Below are 19,433 nucleotides of genomic sequence, written 5' to 3'. Positions count from 1 at the left end.
ACTAGCAGTTTTTATGTAGATAATTTTTTCATGTACCAATGCATTATTTCAAGTTGAACAAACAATGTATTGTTAACAAACATGAATAAGTAATGAACAGTAGATTTATGAATTAAATAACCTATAATGCTGCAACCACCGTTTTTTGAAGAAAGGCATTTCAAGTAAAAAAAAAATGCTTAATATGAACCTATTTTGGTTCATTTGACTATCATAGTATTTTGTAGTTTTAAATTATATCATAGGCTATTGGGTTGCATTAGTAAGCTTTAAAATGTGCACTAAAGGGCCAGCAGAGGGCTGTGCTGTTTTGGGCATGTTTGAGAAATGTGAATGTACGATCTTGTAAACTCAAAAAGAAAAAAAAATAATGAATTTTACTCATGGTTCAAACATGCACTTAGACTGTACCATCACAAAATTGGAAAGATAAAAAAAAAAAATGCTTATGTCGTTCACACAGCAAGAAGAATTAGCAGCTCTCTTCGTGAAATATGTACTGTAGGTTCACACTTAACTTATGTTGCAATTTCTGTCAACAACACAGGAAGTTGAGGGTAGCAGCAAAAAGGAAGCTACATGAGCTCAGCCTTCTTCAAAAGTGAAACACAGGCACCTTAAACTTTTGAGCTTTGTGCTCTGCTAAAACACCCAAGACTGCAAAGTGGAAGGATCCCTGAAAGGGGCACCGGAAGGTAACATCAGTTTATCATAGTACTTTCCTAGTGTAATAAGTTGTAGGGGGCATGACATCTTACATTTACCCTCTGTCATTTTGCATTTGAAAATGCAAAGTTTTACATGCAAATTATGCGGTTTCATCCTCAGATTATTCATATTAACATTGGATTACTTAAGTCATGTTGTTTAGATGTCTTGTTTTCACATTGTGTTCATCTGAGTAAAGACTTGGTCTCACATTCATTTTTTTATCTGATAATGTCATGACAGAACCTTCATCCGTCCAACAACGTGTATTTGCATATCATGTTTTAAAATAAAAAAAATATATATATTTTAATAAATAATCAACAAGTTAGGATAGATGGACGCATGCTGTCATTACTCGTCTATACGGGAGATGTGAAGTATAGTTGCATGATGACGAATGTTTGATGGCAAGTTCATGTTTTTGATAAACACTTTTGCTATATATATATATATATATATAGCCTCCTGATCTTATAGCTATCTAGTATATTAGTAGCCTATATAAAACAGCTTGCTAGGGTGATCTGATTTTCACTGTCATTATGTATCATCACAAGTGGAATCAATGATTTGAGAGCACATGCGTGACAGTTAGTATGAGTCATATAAATGTCGCATCAATAATGCTCTCTAATTTCCTTTTTAATCAAGTGTCAAAGATGTTAAGAAATGACTTATCCCCATTATTTGTCTTATCATATGAACATGAACAGCCATGTCAGACAGAAAATCCAAGAAGAACCAGAGGCTTGGTTCATCACGACGAGGTCCTAAAGGTTTTAACAGAAATATTGAGAAAGATGATGATGATGATGGGTTTCAGCAGATTGCAGAGTCTGGGGATGGGCAAAATCAATTTCACACCACCAGTGATTACCATGCAACCCAGTTTGATCATCCACCAAGCTCAAGCATTGAACAACAAACATCTCCATTAGAATGTCCTCCACATGCAAGGAGTCACAAGGATTTACTCAAGGAGACTGAACTGCCAGAACGGAAAAGAAAAATGGGTTCCACTCGCAAGAGTACTGGTAGGTTTAAAGGTGAGAGAAATCTTGATGATATGGGGACCACTGAAGAGTTAGATGAAGAATATGTAACTCAACCAAACACATCAACCACTGAGGAACAACATGCTTCTCTAACAGAAGAACAATCAAATTTTCCTTCTGATTTATCACTTCAGACCAAAAGTTCTGGTTTTGGAAAGGACTCTGGAACAACTCTTATGTTTGCAGTTTCAGAAAATAAAGAAAAAGGTACAATCCACCATCAAGAAATAACCTCTCATTCACATGAGGTAGTAAGTGATATGCCTATAGACGAGGCAATGGGGCCATCTGTCCATTCTATTGCTGTCACAGTAGCTGAGTGTGAGTTGTTAAGGGAGGATTCAGTCATGTTTAATGAACCAAAAATATTCAGTCACCAAGAAACCCAAAAAGCCAGTACCTCTGGACAAAAAAGAAGGATGGGCTCAACCCGCAGACCTCTCAGAGGGCAAAACAGTGAAAATGTAGGTGTGCAAGAACATTCACAAAACATGGCTGAGAATGAAAAGAAAGCAAAAGTCATGGGCGAAGCAAAGCTGGAAATGTCAGAAGAGATGGCGCAAATATGGGATGATGTGGCAAGAGATGATCCATCGTCCCACACAGAATCAGCTTTGCTTTTAAGTCAGTCTCTATTGGCCAATAGAGCTGAGCAGAAAGAGCCTGACGTTTTGGCTGGAACTGAAACTATGAACCAACCAGTTGCTTTTCCCCTTGTTGATTCAGAAAAACCCCTACCTGAAACATCTAGCCACCATGGGACTCCATTACTGAACGAGGCATTGGATTTTAAGTTTGGTTCACACACTGAGGATTTAGATGTTCTAAACAAAGTTTTGAAAGAAGCAGGAGGTCATTTAAGTGATAACAGCCAACATGTGTCTGATACAAGAAAAGATACAAACCCATCTTACGACTTTAGAGATGAAAACACAGAAACCAAGAAGGAGGTTCTAAAGCAGAAAGAGGAAACACAATTAGAGGAACTTGCGTTGCATGATCAAGAATCTTCATTAGGTCAGCATGACATAGCTACTACTAATAACTATGATGGTTCTATGGTTCAACGTATAGTTGGAGGAAGCAGAAGTTTTGATATGCCTGTGTCTAATATTAGCCACGCTGTACCCCCAAAAACCAATTTTCCACATGAGATGAGGGATGTTGTTGAAGAAAGGCAAGAGATTCATATAGAAATGAAACAAGACAATAATGTTTTTAATGTTGCTTCAGTAACATGTGATACTCTGACTAATTTAGTGTGTATTACGGAAGATGAGGAAGATCCCCACATTTTAGCAACGATAGAAAAAGAGAATATGAGTGATGAAAGAGGATCTGAAACAGAACATGCATTTGAAATGATAGACCAGGGTAATGTAAGAGATCACAATGTAACACAAATAATAATGGATGTAAGAGATCATGAAAAAGATGGAGAAACAAGCACAGAGACCATTTGGATTTCACACCAGGAACCGTGTGATGTTTTAACTGAAAATGAGGAGCTATATAAAGGACAAGAGCATTATTCGTCAAATACATCTCTAACACACAGTCCAACACAAGATGATGCTGCGAAGATGCTAGAAAATGAGGAGGTTAGAAAAGACAAAAAAGAGACTGAGAATACTGCAGTTAATGATGTGACCTCAAAGTCAGAGGAAATGTTTAGTTTTGAAGACTCAGCAACAGATACAGGATCTCACGCACAACGACAACTGTTTATGCAATCTCCTGTTAAAGAAGGCTATGACTTGCATGAAAATTTGAACGAGAAACATGAAAAGGAAGAAATACTTTTCAGTGTAGAATCAGAGAATGTAGCTTTTGATAGAGGCAATGAGAGAAGTGAAGGAACAGACGGAATTAAGGAGATGGATGCAGCACCAGTGCTGACATTAGATGTGGGAGATGCAGACCTACATTTAGAAATTGAAGCACAGAACAAAACATTTGACTCAAACAGTGAAGCAGATGGAACAGAGGAGAATATCAGTGGTGCTAGTCTTTTAGTCAGAGAAAATAAAGTTACTGGAAATACAGTAGAGAGTATTATGACTACTGAGTTAGATTTTCTTCAAACTTCTGATGCACACGTGGAAGCATCGAAAGTATCTGAAAATGCTGAGAAAGAGGTTTCAGGAGAAACCATTCTCAAGCAAAGTGACATCAACATCATTCCTGATAATTCTCATGAAGAGGAGGCACATGCAAAATCAAGTCCAGTTATTCAGAAGAGAAAAATGGGCTCAACTCGTAGACCTCTCAAAGGCAATAAAGGACTAAGAAAAGGTCATGATGAAAAAGAAATCTTCATTGTGGAGGATGAACCCAGTCCAGATGAATCCAGACATACTGCCTTGAGTAGCTGTGACATTTCAGAATCACAAACTTTCAAAAAAATCCATGCAGGGTCCCAGGAAAATACTGGAGATGTTGATATAGCACCAGCAGAGGGAGACACAGAATCACACTCAGAAAACAAAACGTTTGACTCAACAGCATTTGAAGGAGAAGCAACAGAAGAAAACATATGTAAAGCTAGTGTTTTAGTCAGAGAAGTTGAGTTTATTGGAGATGCAGTTATAGTGGAGAGTAATATTACTACTGAGTCAGAATTGATTCAAAATAACACTTCCTCTGAAGCAAAACTGGAAGCATTAAAAGTATCTGACAATGTTGTGTATGAAGTTCTAGAAGAAACAGATGCAATTCCCACGCAAAGTGACACCACAGTCATTCCTGAAGATACTCAGAAAGAGGAGGCACACTTAAAATTAACAGTTACTCACAAGAAAAAAATGGGCTCAACACGTAGACCTCTCAGAGGGAACAAAGGACAAAGAAAAGAAATAGAACATCATGATGGAAATGAGACACTTGACAGTGAGGGTATGATCAATGCAGAAAAAGAAACAATTAGTTTGCAGAATGAACCCAGTTCAGATGAATCTACATTACAAAGTTTAAAAGATGGAGCTAAAGAACAGGAGATGGAAATATGTGAGAAGAATGATGTTGATCCTGTTGAAGAGTCTGAATCCACTCTCCTGCAGTCATCATGTACTTCAGATTTAGTGTCTGAAGAATCCACTGCAATAAGTATCTGTCACATCACAGAATCACAAACCCTCACAAAAATTGATGAAGAGTCCCAGGAAAATACTGCAGATGCTGAAAGAGTGCCAGCAGAGGACGACAAAAACTTACAATTAGAAATTGTCTCACAGAACAAAACATCTGACCCAACAACCAGAGAAGCAGAAGAAACAGAAAAGAACATACATGATGCTACTGTTTTAGTCAGAGAAGTTGAAGTTATTGGAGATACAAATACAGTGGAGAGTAATATGACTAATGATTCAGAATTTCTTCAAAGATCTCCTGATGCACACATGGAAGCATTGAACGTATCTGAAAAGGCAGAGAAAGAAGTTTCAGGAGAAATAAACACAATACCTGAACAAAGTGACATCAGCATCATTCCTGCAGATTCTCACAGAGAAGAGACACACTCAAAATCAAGTCCAGTTATTCAGAAGAGAAAAATGGGCTCAACTCGTAGACCTCTCAAAGGGAATAAAGGACTAAGAAAAGGTCATGATGAAAAAGAAATCTTCAATGTGGAGGATGAACCCAGTCCAGATGAATCCAGACATACTGCCTTGAGTAGCTGTGACATTTCAGAATCACAAACTTTCACAAAAATCCATGCAGGGTCCAAGGAAAATACTGGAGATGTTGATATAGCACCAGCAGAGGGAGACACAGAATCACACTCAGAAAACAAAACAATTTACTCTCCAGCATTTGAAGGAGAAGCAACAGAAGAGAACATCTGTGCAGCTAGTGACACTTCCACTGATGCAAAACTGGAATCATTGATATCTGAACCTGCTGAGAATGAAATTTCATTAAAAACAGACATCATTTCCAAACAAAGTGTTCCCAATATCATTCCTGAAGATCTTCATGGAGACGAGGTACACACAAAACTGAATCTTAATGTTCATAAGCGAAAAATGGGCTCAACACGTAGACCTCTTAAAGGGAACAAAGGACAAAGAAAAGGGGATGACCTATCTGAAGTGAGTGAGGAAAAGGGAATGGACAATACTGGAGATGACAGTAACAGTCTGACTGAGGCAATTCATCTCAAGGAGGGGACAAAGGACAAATTTGTCATGACAGTTAGTCATGAAGATGTTCATCAGATTGTGTTAGAGCCCGAACAGACTGAAAACACACACAATGTTATTCCTACACAAGAACTAAGAGCCACTCAGGATGATGTTGTTCATGAAAACAACTCTCAAAAAATACCTGCCACACAAGAAAAGAGGCGAAAGATGGGCTCAACCCGGAGAAATCCTGGAGCAATGCATGGGAAAAATATGGCCGATAATGAAGATGTACTTGTTGTAGCAGAGGATAGAGAAACTAAGAAAGCAGAGGATGGTTTAGAAGAAGAATTAAGCATCAGTCAGTCCAAGGACATGTCTTCAGTCAGTAGCACAGATCTTGATTCAGAAATGTTAGCTAGTGTAACTGATTTAAAAGTTGAAAATGATCATCTGAACAGTTCTAGATCAACAGTGCCTGAAACACATGAAAATACCCTTCAAATATGTGATAATCAATTAGTAAATGCTGATGTTACCAAACATCCACAGTCAGAGACTGTTACTATTGAGAAGAGAAGAAAGATGGGCTCGACTCGGAAGAATCTCAGAGAAGGAGGAATACGAGGAAAAAGAGATGGACATGAGGACACAGAAATTGAAGACACAGATCTGCAAATGTCTCAGGGCTCTGAAATGAGCTTAGTAAGAGAAGATGTAAGACAACAGACAACTCATGATTACTCTAATCAGCCAGCGGATTCACTTCTCAGTGAGATAGAGAGAGCTTTAAACAAGACGTCTCTAAGTTCATTGAGTTGTGACTGGGAATTAATTGTCAAAGAGCCAAACCCAGACAGCTTAGCCAATGCTCCTGATCTCAATATGCCAGAAAACTCAGAAATCAAATCTCTTCAGCCAATGCCATCGGCTCACAGTGCACCCAACTCACCAGGACGAAGAAGAAAAATGGGTTCAACTCGCAAAAATCCAAGACAGCAGCTCAACGCAGAAAGGGAGGAGGAAGACAAAGAGGATGGGGAGATAGATGAGAACTCAAAGACAAATAAGCAAGAAAAGAAGGACCTTGAAAGAGCTGAGGCATCTGTAGTGCATAATATTACTGAAAACAAACTGAATAAAGAGTATCTCGATGTCTCTAGTGCACACACTAGTAGCAATCAGCTAGAAGAGACCACTAACCCTGTTAGCCAAGAAAAGACGTCTCCATCAACTAAAAGGAAGTTTGGGTCCAGGCGTGCTAATAAGAGCAAACAAGGCCTTGGTAGGTTGGCTGATTCTGATTTTGGGAATGAATTAGAAGATGGAGATCATAAACCAGACAGCTCTGAGGTCAAGGACAAGCTGCACAGTGATGACTTAGCGGTGTGTATCACTTTGTTTAGAAAATGTCCTTATATTTTGTACTTCAGCTTTTAATGGAAATTGTATTTACTTTAAATCACTAACAAATGTCTGTTTTGTTAAGTTTGTGATCCGTGCCTCACCTTACAACCAGAGAATCAACCAGCTTCTGAGCAGAGGAACATGGAAGCCAAGTATGACACAGAGCTATATAAGAGTTCTTTATGTCTTTGTTATAGAAAAATAATTAACTTTTTTATTTTTCCTTCCCCAGAAATGAAGAAGCTGCTTCAAAGGGCACTGATGCTGGTCTCGTTTCTTTGGACCAAATCATAAAACATGATAGGACTGGAGCTAAGCAGACAGTAAATTTAAAGAACAGGAGTGAGTAAAGTGATAAAATATTGTCATGTAAGTGTACCTTAAAGTTTAATATCTAATACATCTCTAAACACAAACTCTGTCATATAGTTTCAGATACTGAAGTAGTTCAGTTTAATGTTGTCATGGTGGGAAACAGCTGTGTGGGAAAGACTTCCTTCATAAGACGCTTCCATGAAGGCCAGTTCACTGAGGATTACCGCTCCACTATTGGTGAGTGTCTTGTATACTAAAGCAGCTATACACTATCATTCAAAAATCTGGGTCAGCAAGATTTTTTTTTATGTTCATGAGAAAAGTCTCTGATGCTCTGATCAAAAATACTGCACAGCATTAACAGTAATATTGTAAAATATTATTACAATTTCAAATAATTGTTTTCTATTTTAGTATGTTTTATTTCAAATGTAAGTTTTCCTGTGATGGCAAAATCATTTCTCCAGTCTTGAGTGTCACATCATCCTTTAGAAATTATTCTAATATGCTGATTTAATTCTAAAAAAAAAAAAAAATCTTATTGCTGCTTAATATTTTTTTGTCAGGATTTTTGTAACTTTATGAATGTATTTACTTTTACTTTTGACCAATTTAATGCATCTTTAAATATAAATTTAAAGATAAAAATTTAATGAAAATATTCATTTCTTAAAATGTATTTATTTAAAACAATTATTGACCTCAAACTTAGAATAGTAGTGTAAAAAGTGTTAAGATACATATTTACTATATAGAAATAATTTAAGGAAGAAAAAAATAAAGCAACAGACAGCCTAATTATAATGATCAGCTCCAAGTGTATAAACGGGTGCATTTATAAAAGAGAATAACTTGTTTTTTCAAAAGCTATATTATGTTAAATTTTATGTTAAAAACTTGCATATCATAGATAGTAAATACTCTTTTGCACCTAGGTGTTGACACCTTTAAAGAAACTGTTGAGCTGCCTGACAGAACTGTTAGACTGCAAATATGGGACACAGCAGGTCAAGAGAGGTAAGACCTCAGAACAAAATAATACAGGATGGAAAAGATGTTTGTTTGTGTGTAATTTAACCCAAAAAATCTCTATAAGTTTCACAGCATCACCACACAACTGTTCCACAAGGCTGATGGGCTTCTGCTCATGTATGATATCACATGTTCAAAGAGTTTTATTTCTGTACGAGATTGGATCTCTCAAGCTCGGGTAGGTTATGTTTTCATTTCTACATTTTCCTTATATATTAGTCAAAATATATGGAAACGTACCCCTTCCCTAAATTGTATTATGGCAATGTTACACAGGAAAGGGCCCCTGATGATGTCATCATGATGTTGCTTGGAAACAAAAATGATTCTGTAAATCGTGAAGTCCAGATTCAGGAAGGGGCAGATCTGGCCAGAGTAAGAGCTCATTGTGACCCCAACAGCACTGTCTAATTGTTTTGCTTAAGTTTATTTCAACTAAAATTTTCCCTTGATAAGGAGTATAACATACATTTCATGGAGTGCAGTGCTGCAGCTGGGGTGAATGTGTCAGAATCCATGAGAAGTCTTGCAGAGTAAGACTCAAAACTAACAAAACCCATCACACCAGTTATTATTTGTTAAATATATGTGTGTGTTTCTGTCAATGCATAAAGTCTAATTTCTTGTTACTACTAGGATGTTAGTGCAGCGCAAGTCAGAGAAGGAGAAACACACAACATTGAGAAGAGAAGCACCACAGAAGAAATCTGGTTGCTGTTGAAAACACACTCCCACACACACAACATGCAAGACCATTCAAACCTTTGGGTTAGTAAGATATTTTTTGTAGTAATTATTACTATTATTCAGCAAGTATGCATTAAGCAGTGCAATAAATAAATAAATAAGTGATTTTTTTTCTATTTTTTTTATGTTTTTATGGGAATAATTATTTTAATTATTTTAGTTTTTTAATTTTAGGAATAAATAAAACTTTAAAAAAAATATTACATAAAAATGACTTTTTTTATGTGACTTTACATGAAAAAACGTCTTACCAACCCTAAAATTTTGAAGGTAGTGTACAAACACTTTGCAAAAAGCAAAGGCAAAAAATAAGCTGCTTCTATATTGTTGCTTATGAAGAATGTCGTTTCTGTATTTTATGAATATGTACAAAATACAATAATGGTTTCACACATAATAATATAATTATACATTTATTTAATGTCTGTTAAGTGCTTTAAGTGCTGAGTGGAAATGAAAATGAATACAAACAAATAAAACAAACTATACTCTTACAATTCAAGTGTTTATGAATGAATGAAAAATCTCTGTAACTCAGTTTCATGAATTATTAGTTAGCCCAGACTAAATCATTGAGGTACTAGTCAGCCTTCAAAACAAGACACTACTTAAATTACTCACAAAAAGCTACATTTTGCTAGAAATGGTGTAGAATGTTATAAAAACAAAGAACATCCCATCTCATTTTGTCATCATAATGTCAAAATGCATAGATTATTTCCTTGTTTGTGAGGACTCATCTCAGATCATAGCTCAAATCAAACAGTAGTCAAAAGTGTTGCTGCTTATCAATCTTCATATCTGTTGTCTCAAATATAAGCAATAAATAATAACATATACACACACTCATGACACAACTAAGTGGCTTAGATCACAGACAAACAGGATGACTACAATAAGCAGACTGAGGAAGAGGGCAAATACGATGAAGAAAATCTGAGCTGCCCATTGACTGTGCGGCACCCCTGTCACAGCTCTGGTACGTTCAGAAGGAATCATGTTGGTCAGGTTCAGCATGTAGCCCAATGTCCAGCCAACATCTGTGTCTGCTACCTGTAACCATCATACAATGAGTACAAATCCCCACATCATACTGACAGGGCAGTTAAGAAAAGCCATATACAGGAAGATTCCCAGAAGTAAGAGGTTTCCTCATACTGCTGGAGCAGAGGTCGTCTGATATATTGATTTATGTCAGGTTGAGCACATGATGTCAGTTTATGAGCTACTTCCACTGTGCTCTTGGGCAAAACAAGTAACCTGGGGTTAAATTATAGTCTCTAGCGATTTATGAATCACTAAGTATCAGATTGATCTGTATGCATGAAATTTATATATTCATATTACTGAACAGCTTCACTGCGGTAAAGGAAGGATTGTTCCTTACCTGTTTCTCAAAAGAGATTTGATCCCAGGTGTTACTGAATTTGTATCCTTTCAGGAGAATAGTCATAATATAATGAGCAGAAGCACAATAATCTTTTAGGTATTTTGCCTTGATGGTTGGATTTTCAGCAGTAAGCTGCAGAAAGAAATTACAGAAAAAATGCAGCAAAAAGTCCTGAACATGGATTTAAGAATATACCAGCATTATCAGTTATACTATCCACCTTATTTTTCCCGTAAGAGTGGGCGTGCTCATTTGTAAATTGAATGTGCCTGGTTTCCGTGTCATTTGCTTCCAGCTATTTTTAGCTGTACAAAACAGCTTGTTTTGCTGCTTGATATCACAAACTGGTGTGTCTTGCCATATTATTTTAATATATAATCTTAATTATGAGCACACTGGTATGAAGTGCAGACAGTTTTATAGTTTAATGCATGCCATTATTTTTATCATTATTTCCCTATAGCGGCTAATGAGCCGGAAGTCTCGCCCATTCACAGAAAACTGTTTGCTTACGTGTTGAAAAATAAGGTGAATACATGTAATCATATTGTGATTCACTTGATCACTTCTCATCTGACCAGGCTTTTAACTATAAAATGTAAGATTACAATGTATCGTAATAGTAATTAGTAAATAGTAGACTCACAGTGGTCCAGGTTTTGTTGCAGTGAGTATCAATAGTGGAAAGAACACGGGTTAGTGGAGCTTTTGGGACAAGTCCAAGGAAGTCAAAGGTGTAAAAGTATGCAGAAAAAGCCTGAGATGAACATAAAATATAGCTGTTAGACTTATTATGAGACATAGAAACATGAATTAAGCCAAAAATAATAACAGAGGATGATTTTGATGTTAACATGATTTAAAATAGTAACTTTTAAATTTAGGCTACTTCAGTATGCTTTGATTCAGTAACCACTCTGATAGATTCAGCTGAGTAAAGAATTTGTCAGAGTGATGACTAATTTTTAGTTATTCATTAAAATAGCCACCTAATAAGAGTCATTCTGTCAGAAATCAGACTTTATTGGTCATGTTTTTTTTTAGTTTTTTTTTTTAAAAGAACCAAATCTTAGAAGTCATTTGTTTTAGAATTGAAAAAACTGGTCGCATTGAAACCCATTTTCTTTTCTGTGTGCAGTCCGCTAGAAGAAATATATTTCTTGACATTATTTCGTGATACACAGTATTTTTATCACATAATTTAAAGGAAAAGTTCACCCAAAAATGAAAATTCTGTCATCATTTACTCCCCTCATGTCGTTCCAAACCTGTATATGTTTCTTTCTTATGTTGAACACCAAAGAAGATACACTACTGAACAAAATCTTAAGACCAGGGGAAACATTACAAATATTCACATTTCATGCTGGTGGATTGTAAACAGGTTGTAAGTACTGCTTCAAAATGACAAAAGAAGAAACAGGAGCAAGAGACACAGAACAGGCAATTTATTGAAATCTGCATTTAAACTCAAACAGGCTGTTCATCAGCTGATCAAAAGTTTAAGACCATAGCCTTAATAAGTTAAAATATGCGCAAAAATATGGCTTTTATGTCATTGTCCTTCAGGCAGTCACACTGTCATGATATCCCGATGGGAAAGGCAAAAAGTCTTTCTGTCTCTGAACGTGGCAGGATTGTTGAGACAAGAAAGGGCACGCGCAATGCGCCATTGCTTCCAAGGTTGGATTCAGTAAGACAGCCATTTTACATTTCCTAATATATCCTGAAAGTTATGGGACAAAAAAGTCAAGTGGTAGACCGAAAAAAGGTCAGGGGAACATGCAGGATGGTCCAAAAGAGTGACATTATTCTCCTGTGAATTGCAGCATTGTCCTGTTGAAAGACCCAGTCATTACTGCACAGATGAGGGCCCTCCGTCAAGAGGGATGCCCTCTGCAACATGTCCACATCCACCCGCCGTTTGACGCCCCTGCACAACCTGAAGCTCCATTATCACATTGAAGGAAAAAGCACCCCAGATCATGATGGAGCCTCCTCCACTGTGCCCTGTAGAAAACATCTCCAGTGAGATCTCTGTGTCATGCCAATAACGTTGGAAGCTATCAGGACCATCAAGGTTAAATTTTTCTCATCAGAGAATAAAACTTTCTTCCACCTTTCAGTGTCCCATGTTTGGTGTTCCCTTGCGAATTCCAAACGGGCAAGTTTGTAACGTGGGAGGAGACATGGCCTTTGAAGACGTTTTCTGTTCTTTAAGCCTTTCTCTCGCAGATGCCGTTGGCCACAGGTTATTGGGCATGGATTTGCAGTCAGCATCAGTATATTGCTGTCTGGTAAGGGCCTTAATTTGGGTCGAGGATCGGCCTGTGTCTTCACGGACAGCCCGTCGGATCCTCCAGTGCATTGCAGGGGATTTTTCTTTTTTTTGGTTCTACCACTTGACTTTTCTGTCCCATAACTCTCAGGATCTATTAAGAAATGTAAAATGACTGTCTTACTCCGTCCAACCTCGGCAGCGATGGCGCGTTGCACATGCCCTTGCTGGTACTGCTCAACACTTCAAAGACAGAAAGACTTTTTGCCTCTCCTATCAGGAGATCATGACAATGTGACTGCCAGAAGGAAAATGACATGAACGCCATATTTTTGCACCGATTTGAACTTTTTAAGGCTGTGGTCTTAAACTTTTGATCAGCTGATGAACAGCCTGTTTGAGTTTAAACGCAGTTTTCAATAAATTGCATATTCTCTATTTTTTGTCTCTTGCTCCTGTTTCTTCTTTTGCCATTTTGAAGCAGTTCTAACAATCTGGTTACGATCCACCAGTGCGAAATGCGAATACTTGTAATGTTTCCCCTGGCAACAGGAGTGTATTTTGAAGACTTTTTGTATTTTGAAGAGTTTTTTAATAAATGAACTTGGTTGTTGGGAAATGAGTTTATTTTTGGGTGAACTATCACTTTAAGATATCTCAATCACAACCTAGGTAGAATATTAATTATTATGGTGTGTCAGGAAATGATGCAATGTATATTACATTTTGTTGCATTGTCTGTGTTTTTCCATGTCCACACTGGGCCATGTAAAATACATACAAAAAAAGTTTTTTGTTTAAATGCATCTCCCTCTCTATCTTCATCTGACTGAAATCCAGTGCTAACGATTTTTTTTCTAACTGAAATCTGATGCTACTGGTAATGAATAAAAATGATTTGATAAAGTAAGAAACACTCACAAAGAATTCGCCATTGACCTGAGGCTGATAGGCACCATTGAAGCCACATTCTGATGAAAATCCACAGTCGGTGAAGTTAATAATTTTCTCCATTACAGAAAGACAGAGGGATGAATTACCCGTTCCTGAGAAAAGGATTGTAGCTGTGGGGTTAAAATTGTTTGGTTTGTCCACACAAGGGGAGTTGTAGAGGTCATCCAAAGTAACATTAATGTTATATCCAACATGGTAGCATGGATGACTGATAACAGATGATGATCCAGCATTCTAGATAAAGCAAAGACAGCAAATCAGACATTCAACTGTGTCCATATTTTTACTGGTAGACACTTTATTTTCAAACCTACGTATAGTAAATGCATTGCATTGGGCTAAAACTAGTATGGTAAAACCTACATAATCTATTGAATTATGTAAGTGAACCCTTTAAAAGCCAACCTTGTGAAGGTAGACCTGAAGTTTCCTCAAAGCCTGGTCCTTGCCGTAGCACAAGTAGCTCTGTGTGTACACCTCATACTTGTAACCGTAGAGCTGGAGATTAAAAGCTGAAGCTGGGTTTTTCACTGGGTCTTTTGGGGTGAAGGAGATTTGTGTTGATGAGCCACCGAGATCTAGAGCTCCAATGATCTTTCCTGCTTTAGGGTGAATCCATTGGCCCTCAAATGTGTGCTGCAAGAAAAAAAAAGTGTTGAGTTACAGGATGTTCCAATAAAATCAAAGAGATTAAGCATGATTAAGTATAATTTCTACTGTTGATTGACTGACCTAATTGAGTCTGTGTTGGCAAAACAACATGAAAAGCAAGAATAAATATAGTATTACAGCTTCCATTGTGTCTATGTTCAATGGCCTTTGAAAGAATGACAAATAAAGATATCTGAGATGACAAGGTAATAACTTTACTTTAAAATTACTTATGTCCCATTGATGTTGGTTTTATTTATTTAAAGTAATGAACGATTGTCCTATACACGTTTACACATTTTAATCATTTTTAACATTTTGTAAAAGTAGATACAAAAATCAAAACTAAATTAGTAAATATATGTTTGTGTTATAAACATTTTAAAATGTTTTCAAAAGTAGACAAACATTAAAATTGTAAATATTCTATAATATAGACAGAAATATTAAATATTATATACTGAAAACTTATAAAAATCATTATAAAATCAATTGCATTGTCTGTTAGGATTACATTTATGGTTTTTAAATACATTAATGTGTAAAAAAAATTATATATTAAAAACACTGATCTTTATTGTTTGAAATCTTTGCATTAATAGTATATTGATCCTAATTTCATCAATGTTGGAATGCTATTATTAACCTTAATTAAACTCTCCAAGAGATAGTTGATGGTGATCCAGCCATAAGCCCCCTCCTCCATACCAGAGAGTATTCTGGCCCCTCGGAAATCAAATGGATAACTTTGGATTGTTTTTGTGACCTCTACGAGGATGCTGTCTGCTAGACTTTTGTTCTGTAAGCTGTGAAACCAATGATAATTTGGAAACAGTTATTCATTCATGTCTCAGACAAAACACCACTTAGGAAGATCATTTAAAAAGCAATGCAATCCAGCACACTGATCATTTCTGCAAATATAGCCAAATATTCTTCCATTTATATGACACATCAGTCAGTTGTTGATAAATACATTCACCTAAGAAGCCGCATGCCAGCAGTGGCACCAAGGTACACAGGAGTAGTTTTCTGCTGTCCTTCTGGTATTGCTGCCTTGGCAACATTCAAGCATTTCTTAAGACTTTCTCCAGCTGCCGGAGGTTTCTGGACATAGCTGGATATGCCATCACCTAAAAATAATAAAAGTGTTTGGACAGTTGAGTTGTATAGGATTCTCATTGGGCACAGGGAAAGGGGTCCCAGCTATAAAAAAATTATTTTGGAGGTTTCTGGACATAGCTGGATAAAAATAATCATAACAAAATTATTTTTTTTTTGTGATTTTTTTGGTGGTCCTTAAATTATTTTAGGAAAAATTATTTTTTGTGATGGTCTTGTTGAAACCATTTAGTTTCTTTCAATTTGAATTTACTATAAAGGCATTAGATTTAGCTTGGCCATCTTATGAGACATCATTTAATTGCTGCAAAATGTTATAATGTTACAGAACAGAGAGCTGGTCAAGTTTGTAGCACTGTACTCACCATCCACATCGCAGCTCTGTTTCTGAGAGACTATTCCAGTGTTGTTCTCTTTGCTCCCCAGCCACTGGTACAGGAAAAGGGCCGTGTGAGTGGAGCCGGCATCAAACACAATCCCATACTGATGAAGTCAAACAAAGAGATCCATAAATTTGGATGAAACTTGATATAGTGGGTGTTCTTACTTTGCTGAGAGAAACACACACATCCTGAGAGAAAATGTTTTATTGTAATTATATTATGCCACAGGATTAATGAAAATAGATTGTGTTGAGGAATTGTGTACAATTTATTTTGTTGTTTGGTATAATTGTGGTCTTAAATGATATAGGTCCTTCATATTTTTCAAGTTTTTTACCATGGATTGTTTTGCGATACATATACTACATAATAATGTATGAAATACATAATGGGGTTATGCACAACAAATTTCCTATTCTGTAAAACAGGTTAGATCATTTCGGGTTCAAGTTTTTTGAATGTGTTTTGTTAAATATGGAGCTGTTTTACTAAAGATGCATTCAAAGGAGATACCAAAGATGATCATAACCAATATCCGTGTAGATTGATCTAAAAGTTGTTTTTTCTTCTTCTCACTAACCTTTTGATATCAAAATTGAATAAAACGCCAACAATAAAAACAAATAGCTAGTTGATTACCATAAAATTTCAAAGATATTGGCATCAGTTCACACTTCTGTTAACACTTTCTTGACAAGCGAATGCAATGAGATCTGTTTTCTGGTGTTGTCAGGTGATGTATGATATATGTAACCCTGTCTGTGAAATCCAGGCTAAAGTCTCAAAATCTAATTATGAGATAACAAGCATCAAAGTTTGATTTCAAACACTAATTTCACTATGATTTCGATCTTTGACATGGCCTTATTCAGTCAATATTAAAGATATAAAGGTTATATTTTCACAGAATGTTCTAAATCTTTATGAAGGATGATTTTATATAAAAATGACTTTAGCTGGGTTTTCACAGGCAGGGTCACATATCAGAGATTTTCTTCATATACTTAAAATAACTTCATATAGTAACTTCATATAGTTATTTTGGTAACACTTTACAATAAGGTTCCATTTATTAACATTATTAGATACCATGAATTAATAATGAACAATATACTTTTACAGAATTTATGCTGACACTTTACAGTAAGGTCTGATTAGTTAACCTTAGTTAATACTTCAACTACAATGATATTTGATGATATTTGTTTTAGTATTTATTATTGTTAAACATTAGTTAATAAAAATACAAAGGTTTATTGTTAGTTCGTGTTTACTCAGGTCAATTAACTAATATTAACAGATACAACATTGGTTTTTAAAATAAAGTATTACATGAGAGCATTAACTGAGAATAATAAATGTTTTAGTAAACATATAGTTAGCTATGTTAAAAAAATGGAACCTTATTGTAAAGTGTTACCGAATTTATTACTTTAGGTTTAATGTTAATTTTAACCTATTCTAATATAACAACTTGAAAATGTTAACATGTATAGTTAGTTGTAAAGTGTTACTGTTATTTTATCTATTTTAAATGATTAATAATATGAGTTAAATGTACATCCTTAAAAAAAATCTAATTTCCACTCATGAATATCTTGCAAATAGACAAATTGTGTGAAGTCAAAATGTTATCGCATGTGTTTACACATAAGAGCTGTGTTCATGGATGCAGGTTTAAATGTCATGACCCGATCCTATTTCCCTTCTTTCCCCTTCAACTTCCCTGTCTCTTTATTGCCCTCTTCAAAGTGCTCATGCATAAATTTTCATTCACCTTCATAGCTCAAATGGTGACCTTTAAAAAGTTTAACATAAAATAACTTATTTGAAATGTTTCAAAGGCAACAAAATACAGATGTAACTAATCTGTCATTACCAAAGGTAATTTCAGTAAGCATTCAATACTTTTTCCCTGGGTCATTCCATTTCATTACACAGAACTTAATTTCTGAACTTATTTGTAATGTTTTCTTTGTATGTGGATTACTTGGATTGTTACCGACATCTGGTGAAAATTTCATATCAACAGATATATAAACTGAGAAAAATGGTGATGTGTTATCTATTAAAATCTATACAAAAGCAGATCTTAACTGACAGATGAAGATATTTGCACCTGTGTTGAGTATGGCTGATCCAAAGTCTGATGATTAGCAAGAGAAAGAACCAAAGCGATGATGGTTGTACAACCTACGGCTGCCATTGCAGCACCCAGCAATAAAGCTTTCATCTGAATTGCCATATCTACAATCTGTCCAGAAACAAAACAAATAAGCACTACAGGTACAAGGATGATCCACAGATATATAAAGTTCATTTTATGCATGCCAATGTTAAGCAGCCAGTCACATAGATGCATTCATTTGTCATAGCTTTGTTTACACTTCACATGCTCATTCAAGTCTACAAGTCGTACAAGTTTAAGAGAATCAGTTATTAACTGAGATCTTAAATAAATCTTTCTCATTTTAAAGCTGATTGGCAGGTAGAGACACATAAAACTAAAAAAAAAAAAAGATAGAAAGCAAGTGTCTTACCTTCTTCCCTCTCCTTTAGTCTGGATGAACTTTCTTATTGAACACACTGAGGCTGTACGTGCCTGTAAATAGAATAGACGGTATGCTGAGACCGCCACACCTTTACTCCAGCCCGGACCTCTGGGAACTGAAGTTATACTCCTACTTCCCCAGTATATCTTCAGCTCATTAAACACACTCACTCACACACACATAACACATACACTAACTTTTCCTCCTTCACACACAGTTACTAGGCACTACACCACACTCAGACACACACCCTGAGGTTTACAACCTTAACGCTTCACTGGACCAAATATTCTCTCTTATTTTTATTTCACATTTTCAGGAAGTTATCTCAAAGAATTTGACAGGATGTCCTCTGATAGTGTGGGAACTGATAAACAACCATATCTGAATAGAACTGAAAGCATGCACTAACGTCATTCAACAATAACAACTGTTACTAAATAACTAATCTCTCTTTGACTCTGTTGCGTTAAAGTCCTTGGTTTCGATAGAGCACTCACATATTTACACAGACAGATTTTACTGAAAAGCACCATTATTATTATTATTATTATTATTATTATTATTATTATTATTATTATTATTATTATTATTATTATTATTATTACTACCATTTTTAGAAGAATATTGTTACAGGATGAACCTCTTTCACAATGTTAGGAAATAAAGTTAAACTATGATATTTAGTCTTAGTATAAATGTGTTTAAAACA

The 19,433-nt window shown here is 35.7% G+C and overlaps 2 protein-coding genes across 3 annotated transcripts; one reads left to right on the top strand and one right to left on the bottom strand.

The window, feature by feature from the left end:
* The first annotated feature begins 31 nt into the window (after positions 1-31).
* LOC109058904 lies at positions 32-13,009 on the top strand. 2 transcript variants are annotated; one of them, XM_042726284.1, is made up of 11 exons: positions 32-695; positions 1,425-7,276; positions 7,379-7,449; positions 7,530-7,639; positions 7,727-7,849; positions 8,548-8,629; positions 8,708-8,822; positions 8,921-9,019; positions 9,101-9,177; positions 9,281-9,412; positions 12,611-13,009. In XM_042726284.1, the coding sequence occupies exons 2-10, from the start codon at positions 1,427-1,429 to the stop codon at positions 9,363-9,365; spliced, it is 6,612 nt and encodes a 2,203-aa protein (XP_042582218.1). In that variant the 5' UTR covers positions 32-695; positions 1,425-1,426; the 3' UTR covers positions 9,366-9,412; positions 12,611-13,009. The 2 variants fall into 2 exon arrangements, with proteins under 2 accessions (XP_042582218.1, XP_042582217.1); XM_042726283.1 differs by lacking the exon at positions 12,611-13,009 and having other exon boundaries at positions 9,281-9,446.
* On the bottom strand, positions 9,792-19,007 carry entpd8 (ectonucleoside triphosphate diphosphohydrolase 8). The gene is made up of 10 exons (XM_019076104.2): positions 18,710-19,007; positions 18,289-18,423; positions 16,152-16,269; positions 15,647-15,797; positions 15,311-15,470; positions 14,419-14,649; positions 13,981-14,247; positions 11,428-11,538; positions 10,779-10,913; positions 9,792-10,444 (listed from the first exon to the last, which is right to left on the bottom strand). Exons 2-10 carry the CDS (start codon positions 18,412-18,414, stop codon positions 10,238-10,240), a joined length of 1,506 nt encoding a protein of 501 aa, XP_018931649.1. The 5' UTR covers positions 18,415-18,423; positions 18,710-19,007; the 3' UTR covers positions 9,792-10,237.
* Positions 19,008-19,433: the final 426 nt, after the last annotated feature.

The sequence above is a fragment of the Cyprinus carpio genome, chromosome B6 (genome assembly GCF_018340385.1).
Source record: "Cyprinus carpio isolate SPL01 chromosome B6, ASM1834038v1, whole genome shotgun sequence".
NCBI classification, from domain to species: domain Eukaryota; kingdom Metazoa; phylum Chordata; class Actinopteri; order Cypriniformes; family Cyprinidae; genus Cyprinus; species Cyprinus carpio.
The sequence above is the reverse complement of the archived record's forward strand: the minus strand, read 5'-3'. Positions and strand labels throughout refer to the sequence as shown.

Coding starts and splice junctions, on each gene's coding strand:
- LOC109058904 (XM_042726284.1), top strand. CDS start 1,427: ATGTCAGACAGAAAATCCAAGAAGAACCAGAGGCTTGGTTCATCACGA. Junction 7,450..7,529: donor CAGAGGAACATGGAAGCCAA/GTATGACACAGA, acceptor TTCCTTCCCCAG/AAATGAAGAAGCTGCTTCAA. Junction 8,630..8,707: donor GACACAGCAGGTCAAGAGAG/GTAAGACCTCAG, acceptor AAATCTCTATAA/GTTTCACAGCATCACCACAC.
- entpd8 (XM_019076104.2), bottom strand. CDS start 18,414: ATGGCAATTCAGATGAAAGCTTTATTGCTGGGTGCTGCAATGGCAGCC. Junction 15,471..15,646: donor GCTGGCATGCGGCTTCTTAG/GTGAATGTATTT, acceptor TTGGTTTCACAG/CTTACAGAACAAAAGTCTAG. Junction 14,248..14,418: donor TTCAGGTCTACCTTCACAAG/GTTGGCTTTTAA, acceptor TGCTTTATCTAG/AATGCTGGATCATCATCTGT.